This window comes from Dasypus novemcinctus, chromosome 10 (assembly GCF_030445035.2).
Source record: "Dasypus novemcinctus isolate mDasNov1 chromosome 10, mDasNov1.1.hap2, whole genome shotgun sequence".
NCBI classification, from domain to species: Eukaryota; Metazoa; Chordata; class Mammalia; order Cingulata; family Dasypodidae; genus Dasypus; species Dasypus novemcinctus.
In genome coordinates, this window is record NC_080682.1 from 44,659,728 (window position 1) to 44,681,026 (window position 21,299).

At 54.8% G+C, this 21,299-nt stretch overlaps 1 protein-coding gene across 2 annotated transcripts in view; it reads right to left on the bottom strand.

The window, feature by feature from the left end:
* Window positions 1-5,699: 5,699 nt before the first annotated feature.
* Window positions 5,700-21,299, bottom strand: part of CREB3L1 (cAMP responsive element binding protein 3 like 1) — a 34,443-nt gene continuing 18,843 nt past the window's right edge. For both annotated transcript variants that reach the window (XM_004457903.5, XM_071218063.1), the window contains exons 2-12: window positions 20,495-20,723; window positions 17,176-17,360; window positions 14,895-14,973; window positions 12,961-13,118; window positions 12,182-12,331; window positions 11,972-12,030; window positions 11,718-11,786; window positions 9,975-10,074; window positions 8,988-9,114; window positions 6,568-6,835; window positions 5,700-6,414 (exon numbers count right to left, since the gene is read on the bottom strand). In XM_004457903.5, coding sequence (XP_004457960.2) covers window positions 6,378-6,414; window positions 6,568-6,835; window positions 8,988-9,114; window positions 9,975-10,074; window positions 11,718-11,786; window positions 11,972-12,030; window positions 12,182-12,331; window positions 12,961-13,118; window positions 14,895-14,973; window positions 17,176-17,360; window positions 20,495-20,723 — 1,461 coding nt within the window. In that variant the 3' untranslated portion in view covers window positions 5,700-6,377. The remainder of the gene's footprint in view (window positions 6,415-6,567; window positions 6,836-8,987; window positions 9,115-9,974; window positions 10,075-11,717; window positions 11,787-11,971; window positions 12,031-12,181; window positions 12,332-12,960; window positions 13,119-14,894; window positions 14,974-17,175; window positions 17,361-20,494; window positions 20,724-21,299) is intronic.

The following is a 21,299-nucleotide window of genomic DNA, read 5'->3' on the forward strand; positions in this document are numbered from 1 at the left end:
ATTTCACCTCTCTGAACCTCACTTTCCTCATATCTAAAGTGGAAATAAAAATGCATTGTTTTGAGTCCCAAATGGGATATGTGATAAGACCTTTAGTCCAATGCCTGGCATGTGGTAGCTAATCAATAAGTGAGAGAATGCCAGAGGTCAAGGCCTTTGATGTCAGGAGCTGTGTGTTGTTTGTGCCTTGAGGTTAGCATGGTGCCAAGGCACAAAAGGTACACCCCATACCTAGTTGTGACATGAATGACTGGATGATGGAAGCTCACACCAAAAGTCAGCTCCATCTCCCGTTCCTCTGTGTGACTATTTCAGACTTTCCCCATTCTACCGAATTCAACTCCCACCTGCCTGCTCCCCATTGCCCTTCTCCTTCACAGCCATCAGAGGATTCTCTATTCCACCTGCTCTCTGGATCCCATCCTCATCCACCTCATCCATCATCTTCCTTCTATGCTGGCTCTTTGTCTTCTAGAAATAACCATGGTCAACTCTCTCCCATCTAAAAAAAACAATCCCAGACCACTCTTTTTTAAGATTTATTTTATTTATTTCTCTCCCCTTCCCCCCCCCCCAGTTGTCTGCTTTCTGTGTCCATTAGCTGTGTGTTCTTCTGTGTCTACTTGTATTCTTGTCAGTGGCACTGGGAAACTGTGTCTCTTTTTTTTGCGTCATCTTGCTGCATCAGCTCTCCGTGTGTGCAGCGCCACTCCTGGGCAGCCTGCACTGTTTTTGCAGGGGGTGGCTCTCCTTATGGGGCACACTCCTTGCAGGTGGGGCTCCCCTACGTGGGGACAACCTGCGTGGCACGGCACTCCTTATGCGCATCAGCACTGCACGTGGGCCAGCTCCACACGGGTCAGGAGGCCGGGGGTTTGAACCCTGGACCTCCCATGTGGTAGGTGGATGCTCTATTAGGGAAGTCAAATCCACTTCCCTCCTGACCACTTTTTTTTTTTTTTTAGATTTATTTATTTATTTATTTCTCTTTCCTTCCCCCCCCACCCCGGTTGTCTGTTCTCTGTGTCTATTTGCTGCATCTTCTTGGTCCACTTCTGTTGTTGTCAGCGGCAGGGGAATCTGTGTCTCTTTTGTTGTGTCATATTGTTGTGTCAGCTCTCTGTGTGTGTGGCCCCGCTCCTGGGCAGGCTGCACTTTCTTTCACGCTGGGCGGCTCTCTTTACGGGGTGCACTCCTTGCACATGGGGCTCTCCTACGCGGGGGACACCCCTGCATGGCACAGCACTCCTTGCGCACATCAGCACTGCACATGGGCCAGCTCCACACGGGTCAAGGAGGCCTGGGGTTTGAACCGCGGACCTCCCATGTGGTAGACAGATGCCCAAACCACTGGGCCAAGTCCGCCGCCCCTCCTGACCACTCTTTTTTTAAAAGATTTATTTATTTACTTAATTTCCCCCCCTCCCCTGGTTGTCTGTTCTTGGTGTCTATTTGCTGCGTCTTGTTTCTTTGTCCGCTTCTGTTGTCGTCAGCGGCACGGGAAGTGTGGGCGGCGCCATTCCTGGGCAGGCTGCTCTTTCTTTTCACGCTGGGCGGCTCTTCTCACGGGCGCACTCCTTGCGTGTGGGGCTCCCCCACACGGGGGACACCCTTGCGTGGCACAGCACTCCTTGCACGCATCAGCGCTGCGCGTGGGCCAGCTCCACACGGGTCAAGGAGGCCCGGGGTTTGAACCGCGGACCTCCCATATGGTAGACGGACGCCCTAACCACTGGGCCAAAGTCCGTTTCCCCTCCTGACCACTCTTGATCATACATCCATCCCCCTCTAGCTGCCACTCTTTATCCCTTCATAGCTGAGCCTTCCTGAAAATCACCTATACCCCCCCCCCCAGATTTCACTTCCACCCCTCCTCTTCTCTCTCTCACCCTGGCAGTCTCACTTCACCCCAGCTCTCCTACCAAGGTCACTGGTGGCCTCCTGGTGGACAAAGCCAATGGTCGCTTTATCTTCTCATCTTACCCAACCTCTCAGATGGCATCCGACCATCCCTCCTTGAAGCTCTGTACTCCATCAGTTTCTGGGACACTCGCCCTGTCTGGGTTTTTCTCTCCTCTCCAATCATTCTTTCTCAGCCTCCTTCTTTGTTCATTCCTCTTCCTCCACTCATCTCTTAATGTCCATTTTTTCTGGAGCCCTGCTCTTATCCCCCGTCCCTTTATGTAGGTTCAAGACTTTAACATACCAACCTGGATGCCTACAATTGTGGAATCTCCAGCCCCATCCTCCTCTCCCAAGTGCTAGACGTAGTGTTCATGGGAGCATTCTATAAACAAGGCAAATGCACGAGGTACTAAAATGAATTCTTATCTTACTCTCCAAACGTGCTCTTCCTCCTAAATTCCCTGCCTTGGTGAACTGTCTCATCATCCACCCAGGCCTCCAAGTCACACACCTAAGTGCCATCCCAGGCTCTGCCCTCTCCCACTCCACAGCCAATTTGATGACAGTGAACTCCTCATTATGTCTGGAATCTGGCTTATCCTCTCTCTGACCACTCCCAGAGCCCTGGGACAGGCAAATCTGATGATCTCACTCCGTGGCCTAAAAATAATCCGAGGCTGCCCATCACCTTCAGGATGAAATGTTCTTCCTTTGGATCCCTGAAAGGGCCAGGACTAGGGTGAGTTTAGCTGGGTGCTGAGGGTGAAAATTTAAGGAGGCATTCATTCTCAGGGTCATGCAAGTGTCCCTTGAAATTTGCACCCTAGGTGCCCAGCTTGCCTCATCTTGGACCCGGCCGTGATTTACATGGCTCTGTCCTTTGCACTTGCCATCCCCTCTGCCCCAAAACCTCTTCTACCCTCACCAGCCTTCTGGGCTACCCTTACCCTCCTCCACCTTACCAGCTCCCACCCATCCACGAAGGCTCAGTTCAAGGGTAGCCTTCTCTGACCTCCCAAATCTAAAATACGTGACACTCTTCTGCATCCCGTCAGCATCCTTCACACCCCTCAGCCTCAGCATCCTGATATTGGTCTATTCCTCAGCCTCCGCAGCCAGCCCGGGGACCTTTGAGGGCGGTTGCTGACTGACTGATAGAGGGAATGGATGACTCAGTCAGCAAAAGGAGTTGTGTGGAAAGTTACTGTTGATGATAATACTACTTGGGATCCAGGTTCCAGGTCTTTAATGGTCTTGGTCTCAAGGCCTGGCCCCTTCTAGCAGTTCAAACAGATTCCCAGCTTCAGGCAGTGAGGTCTCCGTCACCAGAGGTGGTCAAGCTGAGGCTGGGGCAGGGAAGGGGCAGAGAGGATGGGGCCTACTGGCCAGTAATGCTGGCAGGTCTTAACCAGCTCTTCTCCTGGTGGGCGGCTGGTGTAAGCACCATCCCGCCACCAACGCCTCCTGCTTCTGACTATGAAAGTGCTGTGCCTTCATGATAAAGTCCAAATGCCTAGTACGGCGTTCAGGCTCACCTGTCCAGCCTCAGCTCTTAGCAACCCTGCCCTCTGCCTTCCAGCTGTTCTGAACAATTTGAATTTTCTTGACGTTTCCTCTCTCTTGCCTTGGCCCAGGCAGTTCTCTCTTCCTGGAATTCCCCTTTCCACTTTCCTGCCCATTTCCAACAGTCCTTCCTGTCACCTCCTCCAGGAAGCCCTTGACATTCAAGTCTGGGTGTGGTACCTTCCTCTGTGCTGTCATAGTGCCCTCACTTGGCCTTTAGAACTTTGTATTGATATTGCCTAGAAACATATAGCTAATGTTTATCACTCGCTGTCTTCTGGACCCTGCACAATTTACCTTGTTGAATCCCTAAACAGGGTGTTATATTCCCTTTAGAAATAGAGAAATGGGGAAGCGGATGTGGCTCAACTGATAGAGCATCTGCCTACCATATGGAGGGTCCAGGGTTCGAAACCCAGGGCCTCCTGACCCATGTGGTAAGCTGGCCCATGCGCAGTGCTGCCGCACGCAAGGAGTGCCATGCCATGCAGGGGTGCCTCCATGTAGGGGTTCCCCACACGCAAGGAGTGTGCCCTGCAAGGAGAGACACCCCGCGTGAAAAAAGTGCAGCCCGCCCAGGAGTGGTACCGCACACACAGAGAGCTGACGCAGCAAGATGAAGAAACAAAAAGAGACGCAGTTTCCTGATGCCACCTGACAATGTAAGCGGACACGGACGAACACAGCGAATGGACACAGAGAGCAGACAATGCAGGGGAAGGGGAGAGAAATAAATAAAAATCTTAAAAAAAAAAAGAAAGAAAGAAATGGAGGCTCAGAGAGGTTTAGGTTACATGGTATATTTGTTTCCTATGGGGTATAACAAATTACCACAAACATAGTACTTAAAACAACGCAATGTCATGTATGAATGATATACTTCAATAAAAAATTGAAAAAAAAAAACCACGACACAACAGGGAAATGGATGCAGCTCAAGCAATTGGGTGCCCACCTACCACATGGGAGGTCCTGGGTTCAGTTCCTGGTGTCTCCTAAAGAAGATGAACAAGACAGCGAGCTTATGTGAAGGGCTGATGTAACAAGAGGATGCAACGAGGGGCCGCAACAAGGAGACACAATGAGAGACACAAAAAGCAGGGAGTGGGTGTGGCACAAGCGATTGGACACCTCCCTCCCACATGGGAGTTGCTGGGTTCAGTTCCTGGTGCCTCCTAAAAAGAAGACGAGCAGATGCAGAGAGCTCACAGCAAACAGACACAGAGAGCAGTGAGTGCAAATGGGGTGTGGGGGATGAAATAAAATAAACCTTTAAAAAACAAACAAACGAAACCAACACAACACACATTTATTACCTTCTCATTTTCTGTGGATCAGAGTCCCAGCTCGGTTTAGCAGGGTCCTCTGCTCAGGGTCTTACAAGGCTGCTATCCAGGGGCTGGCCGGGCTGTGTTCTCATCTGGAGCTCAGGTTGTTGGCAGAATTCAGTTCCTTGCCGCTGTAGGGCTGAGGGCCTCCGCCCCTGGAGGCTGCCCCTCTCCACACAGTTCACAACATGTCTGTCTGCTTTTGCAAGGCCAGCAGCAGACTCCTCAGGAAAGGTCCAGCCCTTCCCTTTAGGACCCTCGTCTGATTAAGTCAGGCCAACCCCAAATAATCTCCCCTTTGATGAACTCAAAAGTCAACTGACTGGGGACCCTAATGACTTCTAAAATCTCTTTGTTTTTGCCAGATAATGTTATCTACTTGTGAGTGTGCTCTCCCAGCATAATCATGGGTCCCCACCATGGTCGAGGGTAGGGGCTACACCAGGGTGGCTCATCTTGGAGACCATAGTAGACTCTGCCTCTTACCCGTAGCTAGCAAGTGGCACCGCCAGGACTGAGCCCAGCTCTTCGTGCTCTGAAGTTTGTGCCTCTAATCCAGCCGAGGCAAAAGTTACAAGACCTAAGAAACAGGCAGGTCTTAAGAAAACCAAACTGGATTCTCAATATCTGTCGTTCCCATCCCCAAAACATGAACATGGTTTATGCACCTCTCCACGCCACACTCAGCAATAGGAGGTACTCGGAGAAGCCTGGGGGTGGGGGAACTGCCCCAGAATTCTTTGACTATCTGGTTTGCATTCTGTGTCTGGCTGGAAGAGAGAGGCCTAACAGCAATGCCCTCCTTGTACTTCTCCCCCCACCCAGGATATAAATTAAACCACCTTTTCCATTCCCCATCCTCCAGGCCCCTCCCCCACCCCAAGAAAGGCACAAAGTCAGGGGTTGATGCTGCATCTTTTTTTTTTTTTTTAATTTTGCTTTCTTAAAGCATGTGCTGAGCTGATAGTAGGAGCAGTTTGGCAATTAAAAAGGCCCAGCGGCTTGGGCAGCGGCAAGGGGAGGCCAGGGGAGGAGGGGAAGAGACCTCTTTCCTGGGCCAGGGGACAGCAAAGCCCGCACTAACTTCATAAAATATAAAACAAGGGAGGGGTGAGGGAGACTTGTAAAATACAATATCTTAGGGGATTGGCAACAATAAAAAATAAGGTTCATTATTTACAAACAATTTCTGTTCTTGGTCTCTGTACAGTGGGAGCTGGGGTGAGGGCTGCACGTGTGTGTTTGTCGGTGTGTGTGTGTTGGTGTGTGGGGGGGGCAGGGAGGCAGTGGTTGTGTCGGTCATTGTGAGAAAGGAGGCGGGTGGCCCCGTGAGTGGTTGATCTGAGGACGGACGTTGGGGAGGGAGGGCTGAGAACAGAGTGGCCAGCCCAAGGGAGCAGTCCAATGTTGAGGTGACGGGGAGGACCCAGTCAAGGAGGGGGGCAGGGAGCTGGGGAGAAGTGGAACCCGTTCTCCTGGGGCCAGAACCCCCAGGGGGCAGGGGCGCGAGCCGGATCCGGGTCGGCGAGCAAGACATCCCTTGTTCTGGGTGCACATCCTGGGTGCTGGGGCTTGGCACGGCTAGGAGAGCTTGACGGTAGTGTTGGGGCCCAGCTCCCTGGAGAGGGGAGAGAAGCCAGGTGAGGCCGGGGAAGGGACAGGTGCTGCGAGGCGGGTCTGGACACGGAAGGGATGGGGCCTCGGGAGGGTGTGGCTGATGTGGGGTCCGGGGCTGGGCCAGGCCCTGTGAAGGAAGGGGCAGGCCACCCACCTCTCGCGGAACCACTCGTTGGGGTGGGAGAAGTCGGGGCTGGTGCCATTTCCGTCTGCTTCCTCAGGCCAGGCCTCGCTCAGGTACTTGGTAGTCTCGTGGGTGCTGTCCAGGCGGTCGTGCTTCCGGTGGTCCTGGGGCCGCTGCTCCGCCGGCCCCCCTGGCTTGATTTCCCAGCCGTCTGGGGGCTCCACGGGCAGCAGGGCGCTGTGGCCATCCTCCCACGAGCCCGTCCCCTCATCGTAGAACAGGAGGCTTCGGGAGGGCACTGGAGGGGAGCGTGGGATGAGCTACGGCGCCCAGGGCCCCCCTCCCTCCCCCTCCTGGCTGCACTGGCTGCCGCAGTCAAGGACGTGGGCCCTGGAAGCTTCCAGGCCTGGGTTCACCCAGCTCTAAGGCTTCCTAGCTGTGTGACCTTGGGTGAGACTAGTAGTTTGCTTGAACTTTTCTGAGCCTCGGTTTGCTCAGCTGTGAAATAGGGAGGCCAGGACCAACCTCACAGAGATATGAGGAGTAAGTAAAATAATCTGGGGGAAGCACCTGAAACTGTGTTTACTAAGCATGCAGATGTTAGCTCTTCCTTAGCAGAGAGTAATGGGTTAGGCCTTCAGGAGAGGTGGCTTCTAATTCTGCCCCCACCACCCACTTTATGAGCCCTGAGCCAATCTCTTCCCCATTCTAGACTTCGGTTTGTCCTTTAGGGAAAGGAAAGGAGAGAAAAGCATTTGTTGGACACCTCCTGTGTGCTAGGCATGGTCACGTTCCTTTAACTTATATCCAAACGTTAAAATCTTCCAGAATGTCCGGTAATAGGGTATTCTTAACCCCTTTCTCAGAACAGGTCATCGAAGCCCCGGGTTGTGAGGTAAGTTGTCACGGCCTGGCCTAGACACGGCAGGTGGCTCCCGACCCAGATCCGCTCATCCCTGCTTCCCCTTCCAGCTCCCGGCCCTGACTTAACAGTCCCTGTGGAAGGCGCTCCCCGGAGCGGTGGGTTCACCTTCCCTGGTCTGCCGGCACCTGTGTAAGGCAGCCTGCTCCAACAGCTCTCGTCTCAGACGAGCCTCCCCACCCCCTGCCCTGACGCTGGGCTCCCGTCCACCCCGTTCACCTCCATTCCCGCCTCTGGCCCTGGCTTTGCCCATCGGCGCTTCCCCACCCCACCTTTCTCCCTTCTTCCCCACTGGCTCCCCCCCTCCCCCTGGCTATCTCCGACCTTGGAAAAACTGACTGGTTCAGCTCTCAAGTCCTTGCATCCTTGCTGCCCACCCACTGAGCAACTGTCCTGTTTTCTCCTTCCCCAGCTGCCCTTGTCCAGGGAGAGGCTGTCACTCTCCGCCTCCGCCTCCTCTTCCCCAAGCCCTCCCCACACTGGCTTCCTCCCTTCAAGGTCGTGAAGGCCTGGCTCATCCTCCCTGCCTGATCCCTCCTTCTGAACCTCACTCCTCCCTGATCTGCTCTCTCTCTGACCTTCCCTCTGTTTCCTCGGCTTCCTCCTGCCATGCCAGGTAAGTCATGCCTAGAAAAGGACAAAGGGCAGCTTGGGAGTTTCTCTACAGTCTACTGGAGGTATCTTCTGCCTCTGAAACCACACTACATTTTGTTCCAGGGTCCTATCCCAGTTCTTCCCCTGCCACCCACGTGTCTTTTCTCTCAGTGTGTGAACTCTTCAAAAAGGGAGTGAGCCGGCCCACTTAGCAAGTGCCTGCCTTGTGCCAGCCGCTGTGCTGGGAGCCTTCCTTGCACCACCAGCTCAGTTCTGCGTCACAACAGTCATGCTCCATAAATGGGGAGCTGTAACTCCCATTTACCAGATGAAGAAATGAAAGCTTAGAGAGTTTAAAACTCAGTCCCAGGATCACACAGTTAGCAAAGGGCCCTGCCAGGTACTACTGATTCTAAAGCTCCATGCTCTTAAGCACTGTACATCATGGGAAGGGCAGGTATCAGGACCCTGCCACTGTGGCGGATGTTACCAGTGGATCAGGGCACTCCTTCCTGTTGATCTGGAGTGGTGCCTCAGAGTTTTTCTTAACACAGTGCTTCAGGCAGCCCCACATTGACCCTTGAGCTGAAACTCAATTGCTCTTCCAGTTGTGAAATACTGATGGTGTTAGCAGATGCCCCATACCCAGTGGGGCCAGGACTGGAACATTCCAGTTATCCCCTAAATTTACACCCCGAGGCTACTCCTGAGGCTGTCTGGGAGGTGGGTGCGGAATTGGGGGCTCTTCAGACTAGTTTCAATTCTACCACTAACAGTGAGCAAAGCTTAGACCCTCTCTGGACCTCAGTTTCCCATCTGCAAAATGAGGTGGTGGAATGAGACGATGTCAGCCCCACACTTGACTCCGCTCTCGGGTCTGGCTTCCAGAAGTTGGGGCTGGGGGATGGCAGCAGGAGGACAGGAGGGCACTCACTCTGACTGGCTGTGTAGACGCTGTCAGCGGCCATGGGGTCTTCCTTCACAGTCTGGGAGCCGGAGGAGAACGCAGGGAGGCAGGGCACCAGGGAGCCCAGCACCAGAACGAAGCACAAGGCCGCCACCTGGTGGTCGAGGGGGAGTGGTGCCAGCTCTGGGGCAGAGAGGACCAGGAGCCTGGCCGCCCCCACCCGGCCTCGGCAAACCCATGTGTGCAAAAGGTGCCGTTGTTTTTCCAAGAAAGCAGCCCCTGGAGGCAACCTCGCCCTACAGTGGGATCTCCCACTCTCCCTGGAGAAGGTGGAGGCTGCCGGGGCTATTCTAGCCCATGGTAGGGGAACAAGACAGCCCTGGTGAAAAGAGGGAGGGAGCCAAGGTGGCTACCCCTATAGGGTGGAGAAGCCAGGAGAGGGAAGGAAGAGGCAGGTGGGGTTAGGAAAGGAGGGGACTTTGCTCCGCACTAGATTCTCAGCCGGAGGAGCTGACTCCTGCCTGTGTTGTGGCACTGCCCTCTGAAGGACAAGGATGGCCCATGGCCTGGGAGTGATTACCTGGAGGCAACAGGCTGTCCATTTCCAGGGCAGGATGGAAGAGGGACTGGTAGAAGCCCGGGCAGGCACTCTTTTGGATTTCTAGGAATTTGCTCAGCTCCCCACCATCCATTTGAGAAAGGACCACGTCCAGGCTTCCCTGCCTCTCCCCAAGCCTGTGGAAGCCGCCTCCTGGAGGGACCCGCCTCACCTAACTGGGTTCACTGGAGTCACTAGGCCATCTCCAGCTGTGTTAGAACTGGTCAGGGAAGGTTGTGTTCTAGAAGGCGCCATGGGCTCCATGAAAGGGGCTGGGGTCTACCTGGAGCCAGCACACCTGGTACTAGGATGGTACAGTGACGTCACCTACAATATCACCAATCCAGGCTCTGCCCGCCTCAGGAAAGCCAGCCCTGGCAGAGCTGCCCTGCGGCCTGTGGGGGGGTGGCACCTACCATCAGGCAGGTCCCCGTCTGGGTGGCGGCCATCTTGTAAGGCCTGGAGATCTTGTTGGTGACCAGGCTCTGGAGTTTCTGCAGCTGCTGGAGCAGGGTCCTGAGGAGACACAGCAGTCACCAGGAGGCGCCGACCCAGGAGACATCGCCTCCCGGAGCTCTCTGGGGACTTGCACTGGCTCCAGTCAAGACAGACAAGGTCACCTCCACTTGGCTCCTCTGCCGTGTCCTGGGACACCTGCAGCCTGCCTGACGGTGAAGAGGGGAGCCCAGGGCCTCCCTGTGATGCTCCTGGCCAAGGGGGTATTGGAGGGGGCCCACCCCTACCTGGGATGAGGTCAGACTTCTTTCACCAGCCACAGATGAACTGACTTTTCCGCCTTACACTCCAGAACGCCCTGCACTTACAACGAAGGGCATGTTTGACACAGCCCCTGTGCATAGCGCGTGGGCAGTAAGCGGTAGCTATCAATTGTTAAAATTTTATTGCTGTTTTTGTTCTTATCATAGCACCTTAACACTTTGTTTCCTTATGAATTTTCACGTTTGTCTCCTTCTCTAACTGTGGGATCCCTGAGGGTGAGGACAGGGTCCCACCCAGGCTCATCTCTTTCCTCCACCCAGTCTGACGGGCAGAGGCTGCAGTTCTGAGAACGTACAGCAGGTGGCGAAATAGCCCCAAGGGCCTGGCCCTGCCTAGGTCCAGAACGGAATCTGGGCCACAAATAGAGGAATGAGGGAGTGTGGGCCCCCTCTTTCCTGCCCCCATCTTGGGGATTCTCCAGGCGAATCCAGGTAGTGGTCATATATCCCTGAAGAAATCAAAGGAGAAGGAGGAAAAGAAGGAAAACCTCTTGTGTTGATCTGCAGGCTGTTATCTATGCTATTTTAATTAAGCCCAACACTATCAAGAACTCAAAATAACACCACCAAAGAATAAAAGCTAATGCAAATTGAGCATCATTAAGTGCCAAGAATCTGCTGTCTTAGTGAATCCTCACAATAATCGTAGGAACTGGTGCTTCTTTCAGGTCCACTTAGACAAGGAAACTGAGGCACAGAGAGGCTTCACAATTTGCCCAGAGTGGCATAAAAAGGCAGAGCTGGAGCTGCGACGCTGTGTTCCTACTACAGCCTGCCAGGCCCTGTGCTGGTGTTCCCATGCTAAGGTTTCTGAAACATAATTGTGCCTTCAAATTACCTGAGGATCTGGTTAAAAAGGGGATTGGGCTTGAGTTAGTCTGGGGAGAGTCCTGAGAGTCCGCATTTCTAATAAGGCCCCAGGTGATGCTGATGGCGCCGGGCCGGGGACCTCACTTGGCATGGCGAGGCTCTCCACCACGGGTTCCCAAGCTTGGGGCAGCATCGGCATGACCTGCAGGGCTTATTAACGCAGATTCCTGGGCCCGACCCCTACGGGGACCGAGACTGTGTGTTTCTAACCAGTTTCCAGGCACACTGCTGCCGGTCTGGACATCATTCTTGGAGAGCCCCTACTTGTGCCACCTCCTTGGAGACTCTCAGATGTCCATTCCCGTATCTCTAAGTGTCATGGGCAGGCAAGGAAGGATGGGAAGCCAGGGAAGGGAGGGCACAAAGAGGTCCCGACCGCAGGACCCCCATTCCTGGGTCTCTGTCATCCTGAACTTAGTCTCCTCTCCCGCCACCCCCCTCCCCAGAGCTATGCCAGGGCCAGGCACTGGCTGCAGAAAAGCAGGGGCCGGGAGGGAGGCTAGTACCCACCTGTTGGCATTCTCCAGGGTCTCTACCTTCTTCCACAGTTCATTGTTCTCTGACGTAAAGGTTTCCACCCTGTGGGGGTCAAGCGGGTGCAGGTTCAGGGGCAGCCTCCAGGTTCGTCGCTCCTCCTCGGCCAGGACCACCACATCCCACTACCTGTACCCTCAGACCCAAGACCCCGCTGACCCATGAGAGAGGACTGAGGAGAGTGCGGCAGGCTGGGGAGTGGGGCGCAGACCCCTCCCCCGAACGCTTACTTCTTTTCTAGACACTCCACGTACTCCTTCTTCTTACGGCGGCTCTCCTGGGCCGAGATCTAGAAGGGGAGGCACCACAACAGGTGTTATCACTGCTGCATAGCCACTTCCTGCTCCCCCAACCCCCACCCCAAATTTCAGGGCCGGAGTCTCCGGGACAGGAAGACCTCAAAAGCTCCAGGGTGAGCCACGACCCGGCTCATGCTTTACCTTGTTCTTGATTTTTCTCCGGACCCTCTTCAGGGCCTTCTCCTCGGCTTTGGTGAGGGGGAGTTTGGTGGGGATGGGGTAGCCCTCAGCGATCAGCGTGCGCTTCTCCTCCTCTGTCAGAAGCAGTGGCCCCGATGTCCCCTGTAATTTCTGTAGGGAGTACGACATGGTGGTTAGGAACCAGGCAGTCCTGGGTTCAAATTCTCACTCTGCCATTTACTGTCTATTTGACCCAGGCAAGGTACTCAACTCTCTGAGCCTCAGTTTCCTCTTCTGAAAAGGTGTAAAGAAATCCATAACATGTATCAGGTGCTGAGGATGATGCTGCAGAGCCCAGCGTGTCTGGCACTCAGCACACTGCTTGGGAGGACCCCCGAGACCCCATCCCTGAATCCCCAGCCTCAAAGCTCACTTGTCCAGGGCCTCTTCACAGCACCCCCTCCCACCCATCCGAGTCTCAGGGCTGAGCTCCGGGTCTCCCCTGGCTTCTGGGCCTCCTGAGCACGCCCCCAGGGCCAGCCCCTGGAGGTCGGGAATGCCAAGTTCTAGTCCCGGTTCTGCCACATTGTTGGCTTCTGCCGGCCTCTTGGGCCTCTATCTCAGTTTCCTCTTCTGTAGCACGGGGCGGGGTTGGAAGATGCTCATTTCCGTCTGCCAGACGGGCACCTCACTGAATTCTGACGGAAGTGGGGATCAGGTTTGAGGCTCCCTAGACCCTTCCCATTGGGGGACTCATTTGACTCCTTGCCTCTAGGATCATTCCACCCCCAGGTCCTTACGTGGGGGGCGGTGAGGAGGGGGGAGGTGGAGATGGCCGTGGAGGAGCGGGCCATGGGCCGGGCAGGGCTGGAGGGGGGCAGAGAGCGGGGACTCTGGGAGCCGTCGCTGTCGCTGCCGTGGCTGCTGGGAGGCGTTGGAGGCATCTGCACCAGGTCCTCTGAAGAGAGTGGGGGAAACCAGGTTAGCAGGATTGCACCCCCAGCTCTGCTCTGATGTCAGGAGTTCAGCTTAGCACGGGCCTACCCTAGCCCTGACATCGTGGGAAAAGGACGGCCGGGACCTTGACCCTGGCTGTGACATCAGAAGTCCCTCCGCAGTGCCAGGAAGATGAGCTGACATCTCAGAAACCAATTCCTGAGCGTTGCTCCCATCCCCGTCACCACAAAGGCATGGCTCCTTGAAGCCTGGTCCTTGGCACGGACATATGAGGCTGGATTCTCAGTGTCCCTCCTCCATCTCTGACGTTACAGGGTCTGGGGTCTTTAAGCCTCACTCACAGCTTGGACAACCCCAGGAGGTGACTGTGGCTTCAGCCCAAAACCAGACCCATGCAATCAGGCTGGACAAGCACAGCTTCTTTCCCTTCCTTCTACTCCAAATCTACTCCAAAATGTCTACCCATCACTACCCCATGGTCTCCACTTCCAACCTAAGGTAACAGGATGGCAAGCATTAGGCTTTCAGCAGACCAGCCAGGAGCACACTCTCCCTGCCTCCCTATCCTGCCGCTCTTCTGTGGCCATGGCATGAAAAGAACTGACACTCTGCAGGTGCTTGGGAAGAGGGGCCAGAGAGGCCTGGAGAGAACCAGGAGGACCAGAGCCTAGATGCCAGGAGAGCTTCCAGGGCGGCCTGGGATGCTCAGACAACTCCAGGGGCCAGAAACCTAGAGCTCGACTACATGGCAGAGTAGGGCTAAGGCTGGAGAGAGCAAGGGCTGCCTCCTTGCTGGAGTCTTCCCTCCCTCTTTTGATTCTTATTGCCTCTTATGGGTGCCATGTCATAAAGAGCACTGGACTTGGAGTCAGAGAGACCTGAGTTCAAGTCCTCACTTGTCCCTGCTAACTGGGTAGCCTTCGTTAAGTTTTCTCAGCCTCTCCCAGCCTCTCCACTCTCATCTGTTGAGTGGGGGTGAAACGACTCCCGGTGTGGAGCCACGAGGATGCAGTACATGAAAATGCCCTCTAAATTGAAAGGCACTCTAAAGGAAAAGGCGTTTTAACACCGGCCCTTCTATCTTGGGTGTATCTTGTCTTCTCTCCAAGGTTGTGATCTTTTGGAGGATGAAAGTTGGGCCTCACTGATCTTTCTAAACCTTGTGGTGCTTAGCTCAGGGCCTGGTACACAGTAGATGCTTAACCAATGTTTGCTGCACTAACGACGTGGGATTGGAAAGATTAGCCTTCAGTTAGCCTTTCTCCTTCTGGCCAACTCCAAGGAGCTTCCTCTGTCCTGTTCTCCCTTGTCTGGGCTGAGTGGTCCAAACGTGTGCACCCAAGGCGCCTCGGGGATCCACTGTCTTTGCACCCACATTGCTGCTGCTGTCGTCACTGTGACTGGGCTGTGACCCTCACTGTTCTGTGATCTGGGTGGGTGCAGGGACTCTTCTTCCCCAGTGCCTGAGATAGGGAGACCCCCAATGGACTCTTGCTGGCCGGCTGGCTATGGAGGGGGCTTTGGCCAGATGGGAGTGGGATTAGCAAAGAGGCAGGACGGTGCTGGGTGCTGGTAATAATTATGACAGTTGTCGCTTGGCTGAGAAGGGGACTGGAAGGAGGAGGGGACAGGGATGATTGGAGAGTGGTGGTGGGGGGTGAGATGATATTCTGGGAAGGAAGGGGTGTAGAGGGGAAGGAGGGACTGGCCTAAGGAAGTAGACACGCTGTTTGCCCAAGACTGGAGAGGAAAGGAGCCCCTCCCTGGACCCGCTTACCTGGTGACACTTTGAGGAACTGATTCACCTCCTGGGGCTCTGCTTTGATCACTGGCAGCTGTGTCATCTCTCCCGGGGCCTGAGGAAGAGACAGGGCCAGCTCCATCAGCTGTTCCCTGGGGCTGTCCCCACCATGCCTTCCCACCTCCTCCCTCCCCGAGGTTGGTGGCGTGCCCTTCACAGTGCACAGGGCACAGGGCAAGGTGGCTGGGCGCGGGGCTCTGGGCATGGCCTGGAGGGAGCAGAGGCAAGTTATCAGGCTTGGAGAAACCAACTCATGCCTAAGAGAAGAGAACGGTGGCCAGGTTAGCAGAGTTGGAGACTTAAAGCTCAGAGAAGGAGGACTTCCTTGGCTTCTGAGATCAGGGTATCTACTCATGGGGGATGGACAGGCCTTGGTATGTGGGTGGCCGTGAGGATGAGAATGGTGACAATAGTAAGAAGAAGGAGGCATTAACTGGTTGGGGGCTCAGAGAAAGCTTCCTGGGCAGGTGAAGTTTGAAATGAGTCCTGAAGTGAAAATAGGAGTATTGCAGGTGAAGAATGGGGCAGGAGGTGAGTGAGAGGAAAAGCATTCAAGCAGAGGGAAAAGCATATGCAAAGGCACAGAGGGCAAAAAGAGCATAGGTTGGCCTGGAAACTGCAAGTGTTCAGTGTACCTAGCATGTGGGGGTGTGCGTTGGGGTGGTGGAATGGTTGAAACGAAACTGGAGGGACTTGGGCAGGGGTTGATTACAGACCAAGGAGTGTGGAGCAACTAGGAACCCCTACAGGGCTTAAAGCAAGGAATGGACGGAATCAGAGTTACACTTTTAACAAACATGCATTTCTATTTCTTTAGGTCCCAGATTGTTCTGTAATGGTCTTCAAGACCATGTGTGATGTCACACATATGACTGTGGACACTCGTGAAAGCGGTGTTCTTTTTGAGGAAGGCACTGTGTTAGGTTCTGGGTTTCAGGACCATCTCTCCCCTCCGGGTCTACAGCCAGCAGAGAGAGGTCAAGGTACTGTGGGTGGGACAACAAAATCCCGGATTTAGGCAGATGTGTAAGAATCACAGAAGGTTCGAGTTGGCAGGACCTTGGGGACTCCTGGTCTATATCCCAGCTCTGTGCTCGGGTGACAGATGAGGGCAGTGGGATGCACACCTGTGACGGCACTTGTGGCATCATGCAGCTAATAACTGAAAGGGCCAGCACCTGGTTCCTGCGCTTTCCACCAGGCTGCTGTGACCTCACTAGAGTGGGAAAAGTGCAGGCTTTGAGGTCTGGCAGGCTGAGCTTGGATCCTTTCTGACTGTGATTTTGGGCACATCACTTCATTCCCCGGGCCTCAGTTTCCTTATCTGAGGCATATGCTTAGCCTCCAGCACCCTAGCAGCTGCTGCTGCGCAGTCACGCATTCCCTTCCTGCTTTGGCAAAGCTCGAGGGTTGGCTGAGCCAGCCTTGGAGAGGACCTCAGAACTCCTGCCAACCCTTGATCATTAGGTCAGAGGCAGGGCAGGGAGGGGCCTTTGGCCAGTTTGATCAAGGGAGCCATGTGGCCAGCAGAGGGAAGGGCCAGCCAAACCCCAACTCTAGGGATTTCAATATGGCCCTCCTATTGTAAAATCAGCCTAGAAGCACCTTGGAGGTGGTGCATGTTCCCATTTCACAGAGAAGGAAACTGAGGAAGAAAGAGAGAATGCAACATGCTCAGAGCACAAGAAAGGAGCTGAGCTGGGACCCAGATAGGGCCACTCCCAGGGGCCAGGGATCTGGGCCTCACTTTCCCGGAAGGATCTTTAGATGTCAAGTTTGGATTTATAGTTGAATGCCACTGTCCATACACTCATGGGGCGGGTGGGGAGGGGCAGGCTAGGCTTGGCAGTGTGGTTAAAAATATTAATTTCCTAAGTGAAAACAATTGAAATACAACACAATTTTTGGAAATCCCATTTTTTTTGGTATTTCCTAAAACCCCAATGCTGCGAGAAAAGTAAATGTCCTGTGCTGTCTCCTCTGAGACTCTGGACCTGGCCCCTGATGCTCCGCCCAGCCTGGTTTCCCACAAGCTTTCCTTCTGCACACAACGAGGGTCTCCATTCATTCCAGGGGTGGTGAGATTGGTGCTCATTCTGGGGCGGTAAAGGGGCAGCCAGAGGGTGGGCAGGGGCCCGGCTGGGAGTCCCGCCCAGCTCTGAGGTTCACACGGCCCCCTGTCCACAGAGCTGCAGGTAGCAGGGCTTGGGCCCCTCTTCCCACTGCAGACCCCGCGCTCCCTCCCTCCTCGGCTCACCTGGTGGGGTCCGGGCAGCCTGGACAAGGGGCTGAGGCCCAGCAGCGGCGTGGCGGCCATGGCAGCGGCGGCAGCCATTGCTGAGGTGGCGGCCAGAGGGTCCATGGGCAGCTCTGGACTCTGCTCCTGCTTCACCATGACGGAGCACAGAGTGTGCCCCAGGGCCCATGCGCCATGCTCCACGTCTGCGGGAAGGGGACGGGACCCAGGCTCAGGGGACTCCCAGAGCGAGGGCTCACCTGCCTCCTGAACTCTGGGGGTTGTTTTGGACGGGACCGAGGAGAGATGCCAGGGTATGCCAGGAGGTGAGCAGGACAGGGCAAGGTGGGACATTCATGAGGCGGGAGGGGGGCTGGGCTGGGGCTGGTGGGGACATCCTCTTCATTCAGCAGCTCACAGAGTGGACTTGCTCAAAGACTGGACCCCTCCCGACTGGCTGTGTGACCTTAAAGCAAGTTGTTCAACCTCTCTGAGCCTTAGCTTCCTCATCGTAAGATAGGGAAAGGAACAGGAGCTTTCTGATAGGGAGGTTGTGAGGATTACAATGCAGGAAAAAACCTTAACATGGTACCTGGCAAGAAGTAAAAGCTCAATAATGGAAGCTACTGTTAATACCGTTACTGTTATTCAGTAAACACATGCTGAGCACTGGGCTGGGTGCTGGGGAGCAAGAGAGAATCACGGCAGTTTAGTGCAGCGGGAATGGAATGGGAAATGGAAGATGGCATCAAAGTGGCCAGCGGGGTGGCACGGTCTCGTGGGCTGGGCTAGAAGTTGTGACTTGATCCTAAAGGCGATGGAGGTCCTCTGAAGAGTATTAAGCAGGCTCAGGTTAGTAATTTTGAGAAAGATCACTCTGCCTGTCATGGAGACGAGAATGGCAGGCAAGAGGGAGGCAGGGACACCTGCGGGAGGCTGTTGAAACAGCCCAGGGGAGAGAAGATGGGGCCTGAATAGAGGTAGTGGTGGGGAGACAAATTTAGGAGGAAGACTCACCGGAACCTATTGACTTGGGGGGCTGTGGGCTGTGGGGGTGGAGGGGGCAGGAGTGAGGGGTGATACTCAGGTTTCCCATGGCAGAGTCGCCTCCTGCCCACCTGGTGGGCCTCCTGGCCTCACCTGGGCCATAGGCCAGGGGCTGGCAGGCATTGCCCTTTCTCCTGGTGGTGCCTACCGTCCTCTACCCAAAGGCAGCCCTGCTCATGGTGGCTCAGCACCTGGCACCAGAGGGCAGTGCAAGACGTGACCCGGTGAGCAGGGGGTGGGGAGCTGGCACACAGGAGGAGACCTGGCGGGGACTCCAGGCTTCGGGGCCACTGTGGGTGGGGAGAAGGGTCAGTAGCTGTCCGATCCCATCTCGGAGGCCAGGCCCCATCCCGTTGGGAGCCTAGATGACCCAGCCCTGGGCTCCAGGAACACCCACCAACTTCCCAAATTACAGGGCCAGGCCGCTGGCCTCCGGGAAGCTACCCCCGGCAAAGGCCCCACAGACAAATTGCTTTAAAAATAGACTTGAGGCAGCCTTGGAGTAGCTAGGCTGGCCCAGCAGGGGTGGATCGAGAACCTGCCATGGGAGGGAGTCCACCCCACACCCTGCCCTTCCCAGACTGGGGCCTGAGGCCTCATCAAAGTGGCCTCCCCAGGCTTGGCTGCACCCGTGAGTGGGTGGAAGCGGAGGCCTCAGCAGCCACAGGCCCTGGGGCCACTTAAAGCTTCAGAGAGTGGCCCTGCCCTCCCCGGGGGGTGGCACAAAGGCCTGTGTCTGTCCCTGGAGAGGCTCAAAAGCCCTCAGAAGCAGCCCACGCGTTCACTTGTTGCCTCCTGCCAGCAAGCCGATGGGGCAGGCACCTTCGTTCTCCCTGTTTTAGAGGGGCAAAAATTAAGACACGTGCTCAAGATCATTGTCTTCTGGAAGGAAAAGCAAGAAGAACCCTGGTCATTGCTTTGGCCATAGGGCTCTTATGTGCTCAGTGAAGGCAAATGCTGACCATTGAGATAAAGGTGCCAGGCACTGAGCCGGGTACTTTACATCTATCTTTTTTTTTTTTTTTTAAGGAGGTACCAAGGACGGAACCAGGACCTTGTACATGGGAAGCAGGCGCTCAACCACTTGAGCTACATCCTCTACCCCTGTTTACACATATCATTTTTAAACTTGACCAGAACTCTCATGGTACATATTACCTTCATTTTATGATTGAGGAAACAGGGGCCCAGAGAGACTAACTGACTTGCCCAAGATCACACAGTAGCAAGTGGAGGCACCAGGATGCCTGCCAAAGACTGTTTAATTCCAAACCCAGCTGCCCCTTGGGACTGGCAAATGAAGTGGTGGCAAGGGGGCGAGGTTTAGAATCAAGGGGCTTGCCCCAAGTTCCTGCTCTGCTTTTGACTGTGTGCGTGGCCTAGACAACTCAGCAACCCTGCAGTTGCATTTTCCTTACAGGTCAAATGGGCACAATGATGAAAGTGACTCTGACTTCAGATGTCAGTTTTGAGAAATAAATGAGATTAACCTGGAGGCACTTTGTCAGCTGGAAAGTGCTATCAAATTGTTTATTGCTATTCCCCTTTGGAAGTGAAGAAACTGATGTGCGGAGAGGGTAAGAGACTTGCCCATGAGCACCCAGCCCAAAACAGTGGAGCCAGGACAGCTGGATGTGGGGAAAGAGACCATTTCTGGGTGGGGCACAGTCTGGAGTTCTCCAGTGCTGATGACCTGAGAGGAAGGATTCAGAGTGCCCTTGGCTTTACGGGGGAGGGGGGGGGGCGGCGTGGAGGGGAGGGGAGCTTTGCAGAAACCCCGCCTCAGGAATAAAAGCAGGTTGCAGGAATCTCTCCCCGCTAGCATGTTGGAGGGCATGACAGTGAGCTGGTGGTCAGGGTCTAGGCTCTTCGTAGCCTGTTCATATTTATTTTTTATCACCCCAGCTGCTTCCTCTAAGTCAGCGAGTCTTCATCCTGAGTGTGCATCAGAATGGCTTAGAAGGCTCCACTTGCAGGTTTCTGATTCTTTAGGTCTGGGCTGGAACCCGAGAAGGTGCTTTTCTAATACATTCCTGCTGGCACTGCTGGTCTAGGGACCACACTTTGAGAACCACTGAACTAAGTCATCTGGTCTCATGCCTTTGAGAAGAGCCCATTTGAGTTCGTTTTGAGGGAAAACAGAAAGCCAGGGAGTAGCACCTCTAAAACCATAGAAGAAGGGTTTGCGGGTGGCTCATCTTAGAGTCCGGGCCGGCAGCTGCCCGTTCTGGAAGCTCTCTCCCCTCCTAGACCTTCTGGGCTTGCACGGTTCCGGGCCCTTCCCATCCCTTACCTTGGGTGGTGTCCTCCATCTTGATGGGCATGAGGGGGCTCTGAGGCGCTGAGTCCCCGCTCAGCGAGTAGCTGTGCTCGGCCTGGATGCCCGGAGTGGGGGAGTCCAGTTCCATGTCCAGGAGAGGGCTCTTCTCGTCCAGCACAGGGTCATCAAAGAAACTGCTGAACAGGTCATTAGAGAAGTCCTCCATGTTCTCCGCAAAGTGGTCCAGGTGCTCAGGAAAGTGCTAGAGAAGGAGGAAGGGAAAGGATGCTTGGGAAATGGGTGCAGATGCTGCCGCCCGCTGCCACTACTCCTGCCAACACCACCACTGTCCTGAAACCTCCCACTACTGTTCCCACCACCATTAATATCACCGTCGCCATCATCACCCCTCTCCCACTATCGGCATCACCAGTACCAACTATTATGATTTCAGCCACTTCCATTACCACGGTCAGGACCATTACCTTGCTATCACCTCACCACCGGCATTCTGTGATGACTCCCAGCACCAACGCCAGCCCTACTACCACCACACCACCATCACGTGATCTTCCTCCTTACCTCCATCACCACTACTACCACCATGCTACAACCTCCAGTACCACCGCCACCACCGCCTCTACCACCACCATCGTCTCCTCCACTATCACCACCACTATCACCCCCACCATTATCTCCACTGTGTCTCTATCATCACCCTCTTTCCCCAGAAGGGTGAGCTGTGGACGGGGTGAAAGAAGCCCTGCAACCAGGCAATAGGACACAGGGTTCTAGTCCTGGCTCTGTGACAAATTATTTAACCTGCCCAAATCAGTTT